General features: G+C 41.2%; 1 protein-coding gene across 1 annotated transcript in view; it reads right to left on the bottom strand.

Moving 5' to 3' along the window:
• Window positions 1-1,574, bottom strand: part of aoc2 (amine oxidase copper containing 2) — a 17,213-nt gene extending 15,639 nt beyond the window's left edge. Inside the window, exon 1 of the mRNA XM_039825532.1 lies at window positions 8-1,574. Coding sequence (XP_039681466.1) covers window positions 8-1,565 — 1,558 coding nt within the window. The 5' untranslated portion in view covers window positions 1,566-1,574. The remainder of the gene's footprint in view (window positions 1-7) is intronic.
• Between the last annotated feature and the right edge of the window lie 17,520 nt (window positions 1,575-19,094).

Here is a 19,094-nt window from a genome sequence, read left to right on the forward strand (position 1 = left end):
CACTCACCCAACACATCTAGGTCCACTTTGAAGTTGATAAAGTGGGTGTGGATGTTCCCCAGCACGTTCTCGGCTACCTGGTGTCCATATTTCAGACTACCATCCACCAGGTAAGAAGAGGAGATGTAGCCGGTGGCGTGCACTTTGGCCTCCACTGAGCCACTCTGGTAGAAGATGAAATCCCACATGTAGTCGTAGTTTCCAATTGCTGTGATGGTCCTAAACACCAGGGCGCTGTTCACCATCCCCCCGTAACTATTGGAGAAAAAGTCAGCGAAGTGTCTCCGCAGGGGCTGACCCATGTTGTGCTCAAACACACAGATTGAATTCCTATATCTGACTGGGACTGAAACATCTATGTAGCGGTGTGTGTCCACGTAGGTGGCTTCATGGGGGCAATCTACGCCACGGACCAGTTCGTGTGCGAAGCGCCCTATCCCGATGCTCGCGTCCAGAAACTTTGTCAGAATCATCCCCGGAGTCACTGAACCGTAGACTGACATGGCCTCCTGCACGCTCAGCTCGTAGATTATCCTGTCACTTTTGAAACGCACATCAAACACCCTCAAGCCTGTGACAGAGCTGAGCCCGAAGGCGAAACTCCAGTCCAAGTACAGGACATGGTTGTTGCTGATGCTATAGCGTTTCCCCTCTGCGTTAAACAGCTGCGGGCCGATCTGCAGAGGCTTGCGCCTGGGTTTCAGTGAACCGTAGTCAGGCGTCTCCTTGTAAACTATTTTCTTAATAGACCCCGTATCATATTTCTCTTTAAGTTCGTCTACAGTGTCGAAGTATTGGCCGTTATAAAGCAGCCGCTCCACTTTCCATTCGGACGCGTTGACGCTCTTGTGGTTGATCAGCAGCTCGAAGCCCACCGGGTGGATGTACATGCCGCTCATATCCCTAAAGTAAGATATCCAGGTTTTTCTGTCCTCGGATCGAATTCCACGGGGCATCTGCTCGAACGCGTTCACCTTCTTGTTCTGATCTACGTCGAAGCTCTCTTTCATGAGCTTCCCCAGCTCGGAGAAGACCTCACCCACATATTTGAAAAGCAAGTCGTACTCCCCGATGGTGACCGTACGCGCAGTGATAGGCAGTTCCATGTTGTATCTCTCCATGGTGACATCTCTGTGGTATGTCGGGTTGGGAAGAGGCCCCACTACGTACTCCTTAACGCAGCCTTTTGCGCCGTGAAAGACCACCACGGTAGCCTCTCTATCCGGCTTGGCGCTTTTCCCGTCCAAGTAAGCCAGCGCGTCCGCTTTTTTGGGCAGAGATAGATCTATTAAAAACAAGAAATTTCCCCATGGCTTGGTGATCTGGTTGGTGGATATGTCCAGGTCTTTCTGCTTGAGCATGAACTGCTGGACCTGCAAGTACTCCTGCCGGCTGAGGTCAGCGAACACGAGGCTGCGCTCGTCGTGTTTGCGCTTTAGCGGGTGGACACGCTGAGTGGAACATTTAGGTGCCTTGCTGGTGTGGATACCGATCAGGACGATGTTGAGAATGATGGAGACGAGGACGAACAGGATAAGCGCCCATTTTACAAAAGAGTTCATCATTCTATTCTTTTTTTAAAAATACTTACGCACCCGCTGCCCCTTCCTCCCCATTTGAACGAACATCTTTTGAAATGCAGTTTCATGCAGCCTCTGTTCAGCAGCTACACAGCCAAACATGAGGTTTTTTTTACACAAGCTGTTTAAACATGCTACAGGTGTCACAGGTAAAAAGTACTGGGTGGGCTATAATCCGTCAAATATAACCCATTAATAAAATCAAGTCATTTTAAGGCAGAAACAACCTTTCAAACACATGGTAGGAGCTGCAAGCATGCATTTTATGGGTTGTATTGCCCCTTTAAAAAGGTATTTCAACTGGTAAAAAGTACTGGGTGGGCTATAATCTGTCAGATGTAAGCCTCATGAATTAAATCATCTAATTGTGAGGCATAAATAAACTTTCAGTGACAAGGTAGAAACTACAATAACGTTTTGGCAATAGGAGGAAAAAAAGGACTGGATTTGTTATAATCTAGGGCAAAGGGCGCTCATGCAGATGGCAATCACTTTATGGCAGGACACCAATAACCAGTGGGGGAAGTATTTTGTACGTGACTAAAAGTAGCAATACTACAGTGTAGAAATAATCTGTTTCAAGTAAAAATCCTTCATTCAAACTTTTACTTTAATAAAAAATAAGTATCAGCATCAAAATATACTTAAAGTACCAAAAGTAAAAGTACTCATCATGCAGAATGGTCCAGTTCACAATAATTTATTGCATTATAATTATTGATGCATTAATGTGTTCCACTTTAACTCTCTGAGGCCCACAGAGGATGGTCAAGGAATTTTTAGGGTAAGTGAACAACAGATACCATTTCGAATGGATCATCAGTACATCATCTGAAAGCTTGGAACCTGAGGATTAATTTGAAATGCAGCTCAGCACTGTCAAGTTTTTCTAGTCATAAATGTGTAATAAACATGTTTTGGTTTGGCACCTATTCAATTTTGAATGTTTTTATTGTGTATAAGAGCTTAGAACATTATGCTGGAAGTATATAAAGGTAATTCTCATGCTCTATTACTGTATACGTCTCATGTTGCAGGAATTTATGGGTTGATACCATTTGTTAAAGATATTTGGTGCAACATTTAACCATTTTTTAGCCTTGTGAGACCATCCTGATCTCGCGAGCTCCAGTTTTCCACTCGCAGATCAGTCTAGCATCTTGAGATAGAGAAAATTTGGAGCCGTTCGCCAAACGACTGACCAATTTTTTCACCGTTTTGAGGTGGGTTTAGGAGTGATGCAACGAGATGCGACTGTTCAGTCTAAACAACATGGCAGTGGATGAGATGAGCGTGGCTTTCAGGGCAAGTTTTATCCGAATTAGAGTAATTCCTTCATTGAAAGAATAGCAAAAAAATGGCACTGGAGGCTTTTCTCGGAGGAAAAGATGTTTTTGTTCTTCTATCGACTGGTTTCGGCAAGAATTTGATCTGATTGGTTGATTTGGCCAGTCTATCACCAACATAGGTGATGATAGACAGATGGTTTATCCAATCAGCTAACCAGTATTTTCGCCCCTTCCGAAAAGTTCTCCAACGCAAAGTTCCCAGATGACTATGCCGAGCAAATGCAAAGCAATCCATCTGGCGGAGTCAGGTTAACTATTTTTTACCACTCGAGAAATGATAAGAATGGTCCAGAATCTCTACAAAATATCACATTAAGACACCCAGACCTTGAGGAACACCATTTTGGCATTTGGAAATTTCAGCAAGAATTGCATTTTTCTGCAATAGATGGCAAGCACTTTTGTTTTGGAAACTGCTCAGAAACCCGCTTATGATCACTATACCTAGGAAAGTCATCATTAAACATGAGAACAATTACAACAATTAAATCCAGAAGAGACTCCAGTTTTCCAGTCATACCCAAGTCATGCAATTCTAAGACTGTTTTAGAAACCCAGTCTGAAAAAATATTAAATTCACCACTTCAGAACAAATAAATATAACGCATTTATACTGCATGAAAAAAACTGCATGGGGTTTGCATAACGTAGGCATGTATTGTCTGTAAAGGGGTAGTCTGGATGGAATGGAAATGGAAATGTATTTATTTGAAACAGGGACAATGCACAAATAAACATTAAACTTGTAATACAAGAGAATATGTCTTGGGCCAGGTTATAGCAACAATTGCTAATTTCCACCTGTAGTCCCTGGGCAGGTATGACAATTATAAAAATAACAATTTAAAAAAAGAAATGTAACAGGACTATAAATGACATGGTGACCATTGTAATTTAAACAAGCAGTCTAGCAAAAAAACAGGAGCGCCAACAGCCCACTCACTCTCTCTCTCTCTCTCCCCCTTCCCCTGTACACACACTCAGACAGAAGCATGCAGCAGCTTAGGCACATCTGAGTACAATCAAAGGAAGTCCATTTCCATGACATCCGGCACCTCACCTTCCGCTCTCTGTGTTGCTGTTTTCAAAATCCCTTTTGCTACTGGAAACAACAAACTTCGAGCTAGCTACACGCTGACCATGGAAAGTTTTGAAGAAAATTATGATCTTGCAACAAGGCAGGCCTGCTTGGTTCTTTCGGGTAATGATTGTAAATAATTACAAAGAATATGTGCAAATGTTCCACAAAAACTAATTTTCCAAATTCCTTCCCAAAACCATTTTGCGGAGCCACCGTTGCTGGGTCTGGAGCTTGGCGCAGCTCAAAACGATTGTGATTGGTTTAAAGAAATGTAAACAACCCAGAGCGTTTTTTTTTCCCTATCCCAGAATGCATCTGTGGTGTAGCTAGGGGTCGGCGATATATCTGATATACTTGATGCATCGATGTGTTCAGGGGCGTAGCACAAAATTCTGGGCCCTGTAGAAAGACATTTTCTATGGGCCCCTCCCCGCATCAACAGCTAATCATTCTAGCATCTTTTTGGGCCCTCCTCACATGAGGTACTCAGACCCCTTTTTCCCCCCAGTCCGACGCCACTGGATGTGTTGTCCCAAATGGAATGTTGTAAATTACAATATCGCAAACATCGGGTATAAGTTGTCATGTAAATTTTTGAGCCTGCATGAGCCTCCTTTTAGTGTTTCTCCTCTCTGTATCTCTCCTCTGTGGCTCTCTCCGTCTCACATACACAAGTCAGTGTCCCGCGTCCATCCAGACCAGTCTCCTGTATGAATGTTTGACAAACAGGTGAAACGCCAAAGCAACTTTGACCAGTATTAAGCGATGGAGAAAGACAAACTGGTACCGAAAGAAAGCAGCACTGGGTCCGTTGTCTGGCAGTGGTTTGGCTACCGCAAAGAAGACATGGAACAAGCTACAGTTATTTGCAAGATATGCAGAAAACCTATTGCAGCAAAAGGTAGCAGTAGCCTTCCACAAATTTGTTTCATCATTTAAAATGCCACCCACTACAAAAAACGAAGAATGCCTGAAACTCTGCATGTCCACAACCAGCCCAGAAACAAGCAACTCTGGCTTCTTAGTTTTCCAAATAAATCCCATATGAAAAGAAAAGCACAAAATGGAAAGAAATAAGGGCTGCGGTAACTACATCGACAAAGACATGGCCCCATTTAAGTGTAGTGGACACTTTAACCAAAATATGAACTGCCTGGTTGCAAATATTTTGCAGAAAAGGGCATGTGAGCCATATTTTAGTTTTATTGTAAATTATTTTAAAAATTGGGAGTTGAAGAGTGCCTGCCTTCAAACTATTTCCCAGAGGATCATACCATCGCACAAGGCTTAAAAGATAATCCTCCTGTCCTGGAATTTAACAGCGGTTCGTCAAGTGTGCATCACCACTGATCATGGGACGAACATAATCAAAGCTGTGAGGCTGCACGAGTGGACAAGACTTCAGTAGTTTGGCTATAGGTTGCACTTTGCGATTGTTGAATTTTGTCTCCTAGTCGAAACTAATAATCCTACTACTATAATTGGAAAGGGGTTTGTATGTCATTAAAGGGAAAGACACATTCGAGGAGAAGAGGGAAAAGATAAAAAAGGCAAGTAAGGAGGGGAAAAGAGGCAAACTACCCTTTTGACACTTTTTTTTAGATACATTTTTTATTATTTTTATAATTTTGAACATACATACAAACACAATTGAACAAAATCGCTCTCCCACCCCCCACCCTCCGCAGTCTCGAGGAAAACAAAAAAACAAATAAGCAAAAACAAGATCACACCTTGCCTAGTCACTCTCCTCTAATTCTTGTGATGCGGAGGTCATTAGGACTGATATTTGTGCTGCTGCGTTTTTCCATATATCTATAGTCGATGATTTGGCTTTGTTAATCCTTGCTGTAGAGAGCTTAAGCATAACTATGTCCAGAAAATACGCCAACCAAAGGTGTAGACACATATAGCAGACGGCCGACCGTTAACAGAAAACCCCGTCGATATGATCAGTCGCGTCCCCGAGGTCCAAAAAACTGCCACAGAACAGACCAAAAAGACGAGAGGAGATGAGACGTAATACATCTCTATAACAGCATGCGGCGCTAATCTGTAATGTTGTTTTTGTGTTCTCACACCTCCTCAAATTGCAGCGTGATGTGGGGTTGCATTTCTCCAAAAGTTTTTTTACTCGCAAACAGGTGATAGTAAACCTAGTGATAGTAGACTCTTCTAACCATCAACAAAGGGCTCTCACTAACTCTCAAAGATTGTAAACTTATTTCCATTGGGCAGTAAATCCTTCTGCTTTTACCCCTTAATAACTTGATAACTGCCAGCCTGTTTTCCGTTGGAACAATTTGATTATACATTTAGATTTGAATGGAAAATAGATTTGAATGTTAAATTGCTAGCTTTTTCTGATTGGCTATTGTTAGTGTTTGCAATACCTAATTAAAGTTTGAATGTCACATATCTAGTCGTTCTGATTGGCTGCTGTTACTTAATTTAAATTGAAGGTCAAATGGTTGCATTTCTTTAAATACCTGTAAATATAATTTCTTTATTCACATGGCTTTTTGACACCTGGGAAACTAATACATGTGTTGTTTGTCATTCAATGATATGATTTTTTGATTATTTGTGATAACAATAGTAACAACAATAATAGGCCTAATATTAGGGCGTAATCATTAATAGGGCAACTAGCCTACATCTTATTTGATGGGGGGCGTTAGTGACCTGGATAATGGATAGTTGTCTTACCAAATTTGCAATTGGCCATCAATTTTCGTAAAACGGCCCATATTTGAGCTTTATATAGTTGATTTCTTGCATAAAAAAGTCTCAGAAGTGAATTTGGAAATTAAACATTGCAGTGTCTGGAATATGAGATTCTGTCACTTCTCTAATGTGTACACACACACACATATACATACACATGGGGATTCGCTCAACCAATAGGATTCTCAACGGTGCCTTAGGATACCTTAAGGAACCATTTAAAATATCCTATAATCATTCTAGCACCCCTTTAATATCAGTTCCAATGAGGCTGATGGGCCTGTAGTTCGCGCACTCCGTAGGACCTTTGCCCTTTTTGTTTTTGTAATGCGATTGTGTGAAAGTTATTCATGACCATTAACGTGTTAATCGCGAGGCGATTAAGGGCCGAGCATAACGCATGAATTTTTTTTAATCGCATACCGCCATTTATTAATTTATTTTCACTTCACTTGGCTTCACGTTGTGCCTAACAGGCTACTATTTTGAACCTTTGCCACACCTTTACTTATCATCAAGCTGCCATACTTCCTCGTAACTCATCCTCCTGCTGCAGGCTGCAGGCATGATGGAGAAATGCAACAGCAACACAATTCTAAATGGCGCTTTTTATTTTCCAAAACTCCCGGATGGCTCGTAGACAAGACGAAAGCCATATGCACATGTGTAAAGCCAAATTAAAATATCACCGAAGCACGTCAAGCTTGAACTACCACCTACGAGCTAAGCATAGTACAGTTAACGTGACTCAGGTTGATGCTAGTGGGCTCAGGCAAAGCACTGTTTTGGAGAGTGCTACTCACTGACCTGTTATTGAAACCAAAGTGCAAACGCTGTCTCATCAATCACTGGACATCAGTGAGTAATCAAAATTATTTAGAAGTTACTGCACACTATATTGACTCTGGTAAGTAGGATTGGGTATCGACACATGCCGACCTAAACGGTAGTAACAAGACTGAAAAAGAACGAAAATTTCGGTGCCTCATTTCGGTGCCTGACTTTACACTACACCTGACAGAATTTAACGTTAGTCCACCTTTAGCTCAGCTGGATTAAACATGGTTAAAATGCTGACAGCTAACGTTAAACAGTGTAAAGTGTGCACACGTAGCCTCGTGCTGCGTTCACAGTAATTGTAAAATCCCCTTTTCCCATCTGGTGGTTGTTTTTGTCGTTCAACAGTAATTTACTGGTGAAATAAGTTATTGTTATAGTTATTACATTATTATTAAATCTTTTATTTTGACCATGGCCTTAACAATAAACAAGTTGCTGACTGTTGTTTAGTACCCTTCTTTTTTTCTTTTTTCTTCTTTTGTTTACAGTAAATAAATAATAAACAAAGACAAATCTTAAAGTCAAGTTCATAAAGTAACTTTCTTTGCATTCATTTGATTCCCAATCAAGATACCCTGATAAGAATTGCTTCCCATTGTTAATATATACTTAAAAACAGTTCTGAAATGCAAAATAATTTTAATTTTAATCATGTGATAAAACATGCGATTAATTGCGATTAACTATAGAAATTCAGCGATTAATCAAGATTAAAATTAATTTTTTTTATCGTTTGACAGCCCTAAAAATGATAGGTCCTAGTGTGTCAAAGTACTGTAGTAAAAGTTCTGATGGAATTCCATCCAACCCCGGTGTTTTCCCTTTCTTAGCTGTTTTTAATGCTGATTTAAGTTCCTCTAACGTAATAGGTTGACCCAGTTCTTCTGCCTCGAGAAGAGGCAGGTTTAGCTCTTTCAGGAACTTTTGGCACTGTGTCGGATCCTGATTGCAGGAGGATTCATACAATTTTTAATAAAAGGATTAGAAAGTGGCAGTGATATCTTTAGGATTCGTTGAGATACCTCGGTCCGTGTGGATGCTGTTGATAGTAGCTCTGGACTCGCTTTGTTTTAATTTCAGAGCTAGCAATTTACTTTGTTTACAACCATTTAAATAGTAATTTTGCCTCACTTTGTGCATTATGAATTCTGCTCTCCTTTTTAGCAAATCATTTAGCTCTGCTCAATTTGTGACTAAAAGAGTATGTGTACATTTAGAAAAGCATGTCTTTAGAGACTGCTCTAACTATTTACAACGCTATTCCAACTCCGCAATCCTTGCCTCTCTCTTTTTCTTCGAATTTGCTGCAAAGGAAGATGTGAAATCTCTAATAAATCCTTTAGTGGCTTGCCAGATGTATGCTGGGTCCGAAACTGAGTCAGTATTGATCATGGACGTCGTTAGGCCTATTTTAGGGGGGCTGAAGCTACCCCCAAATGTTCCTAAATAATAATAAAAACAACAATAACAATTCGATTTAGCCTCATTAATATTTGATATTTTACAAATTATATATATAGCTACAAAAAAATAGCCGAAAAATCAGAAGTTAGACAGAAGTACAGAGAGTCGTTGTGCTACCAAGATGATGCACCGCACCGTCTTGTTGCATTGGTGTGAACTGGCAGCTTTCAGAGCGTTGCAGACCGGCGCGTTGCAAGTAACTGGGGGATTCATCTTGTCGCTACTCTTTGGTCTGAACTCGCTAGCCTCCCCCACCACAAACACACACACCGATACACACGCTAATGGTGAAAGGAAGATTGATTACACCTAGTGATTCAGAGTGAAATTGTAAGTTGTTTGTAATGGCCTGCTTACCTTTTGCTATGTTTTCTTGAGGTAAAGGAAAGGGGATATTTTGGTTTGCTATAGAAAACTAAAGTCTAGCTAGAGTGAACGAGGGAAATACAAGAAATGGTTAACTTATCAAGCTAATCACAACTCTTTATTCATTGCCAATAATATAGCCTCCTTCTATAGTAGGCATATTCTAAAACAATATCAATCACCATAGAATGTTGTTGTCACTGAAAACTAAAGTCATGATCCCTGTTAATGCTATTGTATCCTTCAACTCATTGAGCAGATGAGATGGATATTGGAAGATATTTCAGCAGAGAGAGAGAGAAGCAGGAGATTGGCAGAGCAGTTGATTCTGAGGGAGCCGGCGTGATTGAGGTCAGTAGTGGTCTATAGGTCTAAGGATTGTTTTGTTTTCTTCTAACAATAAGCATTTGTTGGCAGGTCTAGGTACTATGTATAGCCTAAACTAAATTATTTCATTATATTTATTATATATGCTAGCTATATTTCTAACCAATTTAACTTTCTTCATTCAGTGGCTGTGATAAATTAAAAATGTAGATGTTGCCTAAATGTAGGCTAGGCTAAAGATGAGCACATGCCCACAGATACACATGTGAAAATAAAATGAAAGCAATCCTACATACAGTACATACAGTATATAAAGTAATCATTACTCCAAATCTTTTATTCCTTCCGCCATCAGGTTATTGTATTTAGACAGTAGCAACTTTAAATAGGATCCGTATTAATATCTTACATGATAAAGTATGCAGTAATGCCTATTTTTTTCTTGTACTGCTATTTGTCATATTTGCTTAACTTACCAACTTATTAGCTGTCTGTTTGTCTGTTTTTGGACATTTTGGATGTCGTTTCATGTGACCAATTTGCATTTCGAAGTCATGAAATTAGCATCAGGGTTTTGTTTTATCTTAAAGGATAAGACAGAAGGAACTAGAAGGAGTAGAGGATATGTCTGTCACTTTTGACTTGTTAACATATTGGTTTCTTGACTGGTGGTTGACAAAAGTGAGTACACCCCTCACATTTTAGTAAATATTTCATTATATCTTTTAATGGGACAACACTGAAGAAATTACAATTTGCTACAATGTAAAGTACAGCTTGTATAACAGTGTAAATGGGCTGTCCCCTCAAAATAACTCAACACACAGCCATTAATGTCTAAACTGCAGGCAAAAAGTGAGTACACCCCTATGTTAAATTCCCATAGAGGCAGGCAGATTTTTATTTTTAAAGGCCAGTTATTTCATGGATCCAGGATACTATGCATCCTGATACAGTTCCCTTGGCCTTTGGAATTAAAATAGCCCCACATCATCACATAGCCTTCACCATACCTAGATATTGGCGTGGTTTTATGTCGATTAGCCTAATAGCTGGTTTGATTTGAATTGAGAGATGATTTTATGGAAAGTACCCCATGCCAATCTCTAGCAGGTGGCGCTAATCTGTATTGTTGCCCAAAAAATGAAAACCGGCAGCTGATTGGACGAACGCGTCACATGGGTTTGTTTTCTCCGGAAATTCAAAGCCAGACTGTCATGGCGGACGTTCAGAATACGATCTCATATTGTACAAAAATAAACAAAACATGTTTCTGAAAACATTTTAAGCGAGAAATAGGCCATGCAGTTGCTGAATCTGTCTTCATTTCAGCTCAACAAAGGTCAGTTTAAAAGATTTTTGTCAGATTTTGAGAGACTCTAGTCACACTCATTTCGCTCGCCATTTCCGGGTGAGTCTCGACTTGCCCTGCCACCAAGTGAACATGTCAGGTCGGCGAAAATGAACGGCGACAGCCCCCCAGGCTGACGACAGCACGGGACACACCGAACAGACTTGAGTCATTGACCTCGCCAGACTGTCCAACGGCCGATTTTTGGGCCCGTGAGTCCCGGGCTTTAAAGCTTAGTTACAAAACTAAGCAGGAACTAGGGACCGTTCGTTATTTATGGAATGGACCACCGGAGGAAAATAGGGGAGGGTCATGTCTTTATTCTTTGTTGAGGGGAGGGTCATCCAAAATTTTTTAGTCAAGGGGGGCGGGGGGGTCACCCAATTTTTGTATTCATGAAACAGCAGAATTTCAAAGTGGCTTGTTTGGTGCATATTTTTCCATGTAGCTCTTATGGTGTGGACACATTAAGCAGACAGCCGACCGTTGACAGAAAAGCCAGTCAAGATGATCAGTAGTGTCCCCGAGGTCCAAAAAACTGCCTCGGGACACACTGAGGCAACACCAACTTGAGAAACGTAATACGTCTTCATATCAGCAAGTGTCGCTAATCTGTATTGCCCAAGAAATGAAAACCGGCAGCTGATTGGACGAACGCGTCACATGGGTTTGTTTTCTCCGGAAATTCAAAGCCAGACTGTCATGGCGGCCGTTCAGAATACGATCTCATATTGTACTAAAATAGTTCACTGAAACGTGTTTCTGAAAACATTTCAAGCGAGAAATAGGCCATGCAGTTGCTGAATCTGTCTTACCCTTATCACTGACCTCACCAGACTTGTCTAACGGCCGATAATCGGCTTAATGTGTTCACACCTTTAGTCTCGGCCCTCCTTCGCTACCAGATGGGTCTGACCCAAGAGTTTGCTGGGGGGCAGGGGGAGCACTGGTCCCCTGGTGGCTGAAACGGATAATTGCATTGTTTAAAAAAATGAGTGGAATAATTACATCTGGCATGACCAGATATTTTATAAATATCTTAAATAACACGAAATGGTGTCTAAATGGTGTTAATACATCTGATTTCTGATATACTGCTTTAGTAAAAAAAATATTTCCTGGCTGGCGATGGGAGCAGCAGGACGCAAAAAACGAAAATGACTGTTGCTAGTCTTTTTTTTGATGGTTTCCTAAATGCCACATTTGATGTCAGTTTACTAATTGATTGCGGGTTTTGTGTAGATTTGGATTTACGTTTATTCCACTTTGTTTAAACGGCGGTCCATAGCAACCAGTTTGTGTGTTGAATGTTACCCAGTGTCCTTTGCTGGATGGTCTCAATGTTTTATTGTTTTATTTCATGTGAATACTAGTTTACTAGAGGAGTATCTTAGTATTTGAAGTAATGCAGTAATGCAGGAAGTGTGCATTTAGTTTCCATGCTTATTGTGTTTCCACAACAATATTAGTGAGTAAATCTACTGAAATGGTCACCACACCATAACAGAGGACTGTGATGCGTAAGATGAGAAAGCAGAGGTTGGGTCACATATGTCATTGCTGTAAAAAAAAGCAATGGGAATCTGTATATCTTTGCAAAGTGCAGAAGGTATCGAGAAATTGTTGGGGGGGTCATAGAAAAATTATTCGGAGTGTCTATTTGCACCCCCGGTATGGATAGCCTCGGCCACACAGCTGAGCTATTCACACCCTGTGATGTAACAACAAAAACACGTTGCTCGCGTGCACTGAAATCATGGCGGATGTTCATCTTCCATGACAGCAGAAACTGGCAAATTAGGAAAGTTTTGTCTCTAATTTTTATAACAATTGAATTTCTAGCGGAAAATGGATACTACAGTTGCGCTTTTTGTCTTCAGTGAAAGCATACAGCCGTTAGTTTGTTAATTAGTACCTATTTTTTGTATACAGTATGGTTACCTAGCAACAGAGGCTTGAAGACACCAAGTGGTAAACAGTTGTACAACATTCTGTAAGAACTGCTAGGTGAGTGGTTTGAACACTAAGCTTTGGTCTGGGAGGCTGGAGTTTGATTCCCCTGTCAGGTGTTTTTTTTTATTTTGGACTGGATAATTTGCATGCCATTGCGCAAGTCAGGGCCTGCCAAAGCAGGGGGTTTTTGTAGGGGAAGACTCATGAATATTCATTAGGGGACTCATCCCTGAATGGCTAGTACTTGTTGCCCATTCTGGTTGGGTTGGTTAGGTTTAGGCAAGAGGAGTGGGATTGGTTATGGTTAGGTTAAGAATGTCAGGGCGAATGTCAGGGCGGTAATATTCAAAAAAGGTGTAATACATGAGTAGTATGGATAACTGTGTGTAAATATATGCCAAGGTACTGTAAGTGCATATTGGGTGCAAATAGCATACATTGATATTTGTACCAGACGGGGTATTAATACAGTGCCTTGCGAAAGTATTCGGCCCCCTTGAACTTTTCGACCTTTTGCCACATTTCAGGCTTCAAACAAAGATATAAAACTGTAATTTTTTGTGAAGAATCAACAACAAGTGGGACACAATCATGAAGTGGAACGAAATTTATTGGATATTTCAAACTTTTTTAACAAATAAAAAACAAAATTATTCAGCCCCCTTAAGTTAATACTTTGTAGCGCCACCTTTTGCTGCGATTACAGCTGTAAGTTGCTTGGGGTATGTCTCTATCAGTTTTGCACATCGAGAGACTGAAATTTTTGCCCATTCCTCCTTGCAAAACAGCTCGAGCTCAGTGAGGTTGGATGGAGAGCGTTTGTGAACAGCAGTTTTCAGTTCTTTCCACAGATTCTCGATTGGATTCAGGTCTGGACTTTGACTTGGCCATTCTAACACCTGGATATGTTTATTTGTGAACCATTCCATTGTAGATTTTGCTTTATGTTTTGGATCATTGTCTTGTTGGAAGACAAATCTCCGTCCCAGTCTCAGGTCTTTTGCAGACTCCATCAGGTTTTCTTCCAGAATTGTCCTGTATTTGGCTCCATCCATCTTCCCATCAATTTTAACCATCTTCCCTGTCCCTGTTGAAGAAAAGCAGGCCCAAACCATGATGCTGCCACCACCATGTTTGACAGTGGGGATGGTGTGTTCAGGGTGATGAGCTGTGTTGCTTTTACGCCAAACATAACATTTTGCATTGTTGCCAAAAAGTTCAATTTTGGTTTCATCTGACCAGAGCACCTTCTTCCACATGTTTGGTGTGTCTCCCAGGTGGCTTGTGGCAAACTTTAAACAACACTTTTTATGGATATCTTTAAGAAATGGCTTTCTTCTTGCCACTCTTTCATAAAGGCCAGATTTGTGCAGTATACGACTGATTGTTGTCCTATGGACAGAGTCTACCACCTCAGCTGTAGATCTCTGCAGTTCATCCAGAGTGATCATGGGCCTCTTGGCTGCATCTCTGATCAGTCTTCTCCTTGTATGAGCTGAAAGTTTAGAGGGACGGCCGGGTCTTAGTAGATTTGCAGTGGTCTGATACTCCTTCCATTTCAATATTATCGCTTGCACAGTGCTCCTTGGGATGTTTAAAGCTTGGGAAATCTTTTTGTATCCAAATCCGGCTTTAAACTTCTCCACAACAGTATCTCGGACCTGCCTGGTGTGTTCCTTGTTCTTCATGATGCTCTCTGCGCTTTAAACGGACCTCTGAGACTATCACAGAGCAGGTGCATTTATACAGAGACTTGATTACACACAGGTGGATTCTATTTATCATCATTAGTCATTTAGGTCAACATTGGATCATTCAGAGATCCTCACTGAACTTCTGGAGAGAGTTTGCTGCACTGAAAGTAAAGGGGCTGAATAATTTTGCACGCCCAATTTTTCAGTTTTTTATTTGTTACGGTTTGAAATATCCAATATATTTCGTTCCACTTCATAATTGTGTCCCACTTGTTGTTGATTCTTCACAAAAAAATTACAGTTTTATATCTTTATGTTTGAAGTCTGAAATGTGGCAAAAGGTCGAAAATTCAAGGGGGCAAAATACTTTCGCAAGGCACTGTAGAACACATTGCTGTGTGCACCAGCGGGGTACGAATAGCATTCATTTCTAATTGCACCAGGGTACAAATAGCATACACTGCTAATTGTACAAGGGGTGCAAATAGCCTCACCCAAAATTATTACTGGCGAGGGTCATGTCTATTTTGGCTAAAGGTCCCAAAACTCCTCCGGTGGCCCCTGAAATAAATAACGAACAGTCTCTTACATAGCGCATCCTCAGGATTCATGTTTCTTTTTTTCCGCCCGATTAAGTGTCCTCAAAATTATAGATTGTAGACTGAGTAGCCAGCATTCACCATTCCTTACAGTCTGGTTAGATGTCGCTCCAACGTTTGGTTTCAAAACATACACACAACGTCCACCAGTCAAACTCGGTACAGTGGCCCAAATACCGTTAGTCCACGGGTGCCAAGTCCTCCAGTCGCGGCTCCCGGTATCGAATCAGAGTCCCCAGGTCGCACTCCGGTTCCTTCCGGCAGGGGATAATCCATGCATGTAGCATTTCCAGCCAGAACATACCCGGTTCCGCAGCCGGAGCGAAGGCGAACCTTCTCCCCCTGCAGGTCGTTCCCAGGGCAGCACGGCAAATGTCAAAGAGTCAGAGTTGTGTTCAGCGTGCAGTGCCAGCTCGTGTTGTATCTCTTCAGGCAGCCGAAGCTGCTGGATCTTGAGTGTGACGCAGTCAGACTGGTCCGGCTTACAGTCATGCTTTCCTGAATCTCAGGTTCTGCGATATGTTGCTTCGAGGCATTAATTTCGGCCAGCCCTTCACCGCGCTGTAGATCACTGATTTAACCACACTTAGCTGCTTCTCCAAGACCTGGTCAATTAATTCCTCCATATTAGAGAGCGTGTTCACATTAGCTTCTCCGCTAGCCACCACTCCATTAACCGCAGACATGCTAGCAAACTTCTCCGAACAAGAAGACAGCCCAGGCGACAACGAGACCCGCTCTTTCGTGCCTAGAGACGTTTCACAGTCACCGTGACAACAGACAAAATGATTTGGCGTCAAAGAAAAAGTAATAGACCTGGTTATTTAATGAAATACGGAGGCGAGTATAGGAGCTCAGTCTATTGCAACCATAGCAGCCGCCGGTAACATGCATCTCCACGGAAAAGAAGAAAGTGACTTTAGGAAATGTGACATGCAGGACACGAACCCTGGTCTCCTGGGTGAAAGTTCTGTGTTTGACCCATCCACCACCTCAACCACACGCAATTTTGGCCTTACATACTTCGCAATGGTTAGGTTGTAAAAAGTTAAACCATTGGTGATGTCTAATAAAAATATACTTTTAGTTAAATGAACACTATAGCTAGAAAAAAACACTTAATCAATACCAATTGCATCACACTACACCTAATCAGCATTTGACTGGCTCACCCCAAACCTAGCTTCTAAATAATTAATTAGGTCAGGTCTGTTATTTAGCATGAAGGTAGAAGCTCTAGAAGACTTATTGTTTAAACAACTTTGAGAGTCATCCCCTGTTGAGCCAGACTTGATTAAGACAAAGAATGAGTATTTCTGTAGTTTAGAAACAATTGACACCGCCTTGGTAAGATCCTGTGACCAGGTGTGGCCTCAAGACACGTGGATTGGGAATTTACACCTTTTCTTTTGAGAGACATCTGACCAATAGGGAAAGATTTAATTTGAGGAAACACCCAGGTGTAGGGAATAAATGTGTGATCCTGAGAATGATTCAGGACTGTTTTTATGCGACTCCACAAGGAGAAGCATGATTTCAGTCCACTGTCAGCTGCAGTGTAACATTTGTTTTTGTCATGACGTTTTCATCGTGTTGTTCATTAAACCTTAACTTAACAATTGCTTAACTTTCAATTCGACCCCAGCCTCTCCTTCCTCCTCAGAAATCAAACGATCACGTCTTTTAGAATTTCTTAACTCTTAATGCTACGTCATCTTCTCATTGACTTTACATTGGCATTGTTTTCCGTTGTGGTCACGTAATTTTCACACACATAATGCGCTGTTAACAGTTCTGTGAGACCAGGCTGGTCCCTCTCACAGAATTCCGTGCAAAGCCACAAAATGATGTTGCCTGCAGTCCACTCTTTTTTTTATTATTATTTGTATTATATTTTTCTCGCAGCCCACTCTAGAGTGCAGCTTAGTTAATGACGACATATTTATGTTTTGACTCCTTCTACAGCAGCACCTTGCTCAAAAAAAACTGTCACGTCACTCATTTATACACTTCAGTCAGTGGTGCTTGTAGAAGGATGCGACATGAGAGCAAATAGAAGCTATAAAAATGGATAATAATAAAGCACAACGGCGACACTGAAAAGACAATCACTAAAAAAGGAAAGATCTAGAAAATGACGCAGCCTGATGATCTGAGCAACATGTTTAATTAAAACCAAAAACGCCAAATTAAGACGATAAGTAGAATAAGCTAGTTAAGAGCAGTGCAAGATGCTAACGGTCATGTAAAACATAATACAACGTTGCCTGCAAAACACCATTCATGTTTATGAATCAAACTTTTCTTTGTACCTCAGCAGCAGTCACTAGTCCAGTTTGCTGCTAACAGTAAAAGAGCCAGTACCAAGCACCAGCCATGAGCCCAGAACTCCAGAGTGGGCAGCAGGGACGTCGGCCTATTTTAGGGGGGCTGAAGCTACCCCAAAATCAGGGCTGGACTGGCCATCTGGCATACCGGGCATTTTCCCGGTGGGCCGACGCACTTTTGGGCCGAATCGCCGATAAATTGGCCTTTTTTTTGTTTGTTTTTTTTTGGCCGCGCTGGCCCATAAAGAACTCACAGCGGCCCATTGGTTAATTTTCTTTATTGACACTGGCCTGACCCAATCAAATCCAGGAACCCCCTTCCCCACTCCGGGCCGCAAATTTACGAATCCCTCTACGGCCCTGAGACACGACCACCAAAGCGCAAGGGAGGTGCAGAGCGAGTGGGAGCGAGTGAGGAAAAAATGGAAGAGAGAGTAGATGATGATGTGGTAAGGAGTAGGCAAATTAACAGGGACTCTCAGGAAGGGAGAGGGTGTGTGTGTGTGTGTGTGTGTGTGTGTGTGTGTGTGTGTGTGTGTGTGTGTGTGTGTTATGTGCGCCTCACGTCATAACCATAACAAGCACTTTGGCTGTAACATTAAAGTTAGTGGCTAGGTAACCTAACTGTTAAGCTTACATTGAAAATGCTAGCGGTTAGTCTGTTGGGTAGCTGAAAAGTCTGTGTGATCTACAAAATCAGTGTTGATACAAGCATCAGTGTTCCTTGAATTGCTAAATTAACTCTTTTCCAGGGCATATACTACTCTCTTATTTATTGTAGCTTTTGAGAAGGGTTATGGTTATTGTATTTAGCAGACAATTTTGTCCAGAAAAATAGTAATAAAAACAATAATGACAATACAATATAAAATATCAATAATAAAAAATAACAAAAATACCATAAATATACAAATCATAACTCTAAGAATTAATTCATTATTTAAGTGTAAGATCAACAGATAAGTCTTAAGACCTCTCTTGAAGGATCCAAAACGATCACATGAACGCAGAACACTAGGCAACTCATATCATAGAATGCACGCATATTTTAAGAGGACTGTCTGCAGGGAATGTGTCTGACCAATCACGGTGGGTGTGGGCCGCCTGGGCCAAAAATGCCAGGGCCAATTTTTTGTCCCAGTCCATCCCTGCCCAAAATGTGCCTAACCCCTCCGAAATAATAAGAAAAATTATTTTGAAAATGTTTTACAGTGCACTCTTTATCACTCACTACTTTGAATCAATCTTCCTTCACCATTCATCAACATTAGTGGTCTACAGCAATGGTTCTCAAAGTGGGGTCCTGGAGGGGGTTCCATGGGGTCCCCAGCAAAAAATTAAATAACTTATTTTAAGCATCCATAATTAACACTATGCCCGAATGTATGATTATTTTGGTCATGGCTTTCATAGTCTTTTTGTAAGAAAACATCTCA

Source organism: Perca fluviatilis, chromosome 15 (assembly GCF_010015445.1).
Source record: "Perca fluviatilis chromosome 15, GENO_Pfluv_1.0, whole genome shotgun sequence".
Taxonomy (NCBI): domain Eukaryota; kingdom Metazoa; phylum Chordata; class Actinopteri; order Perciformes; family Percidae; genus Perca; species Perca fluviatilis.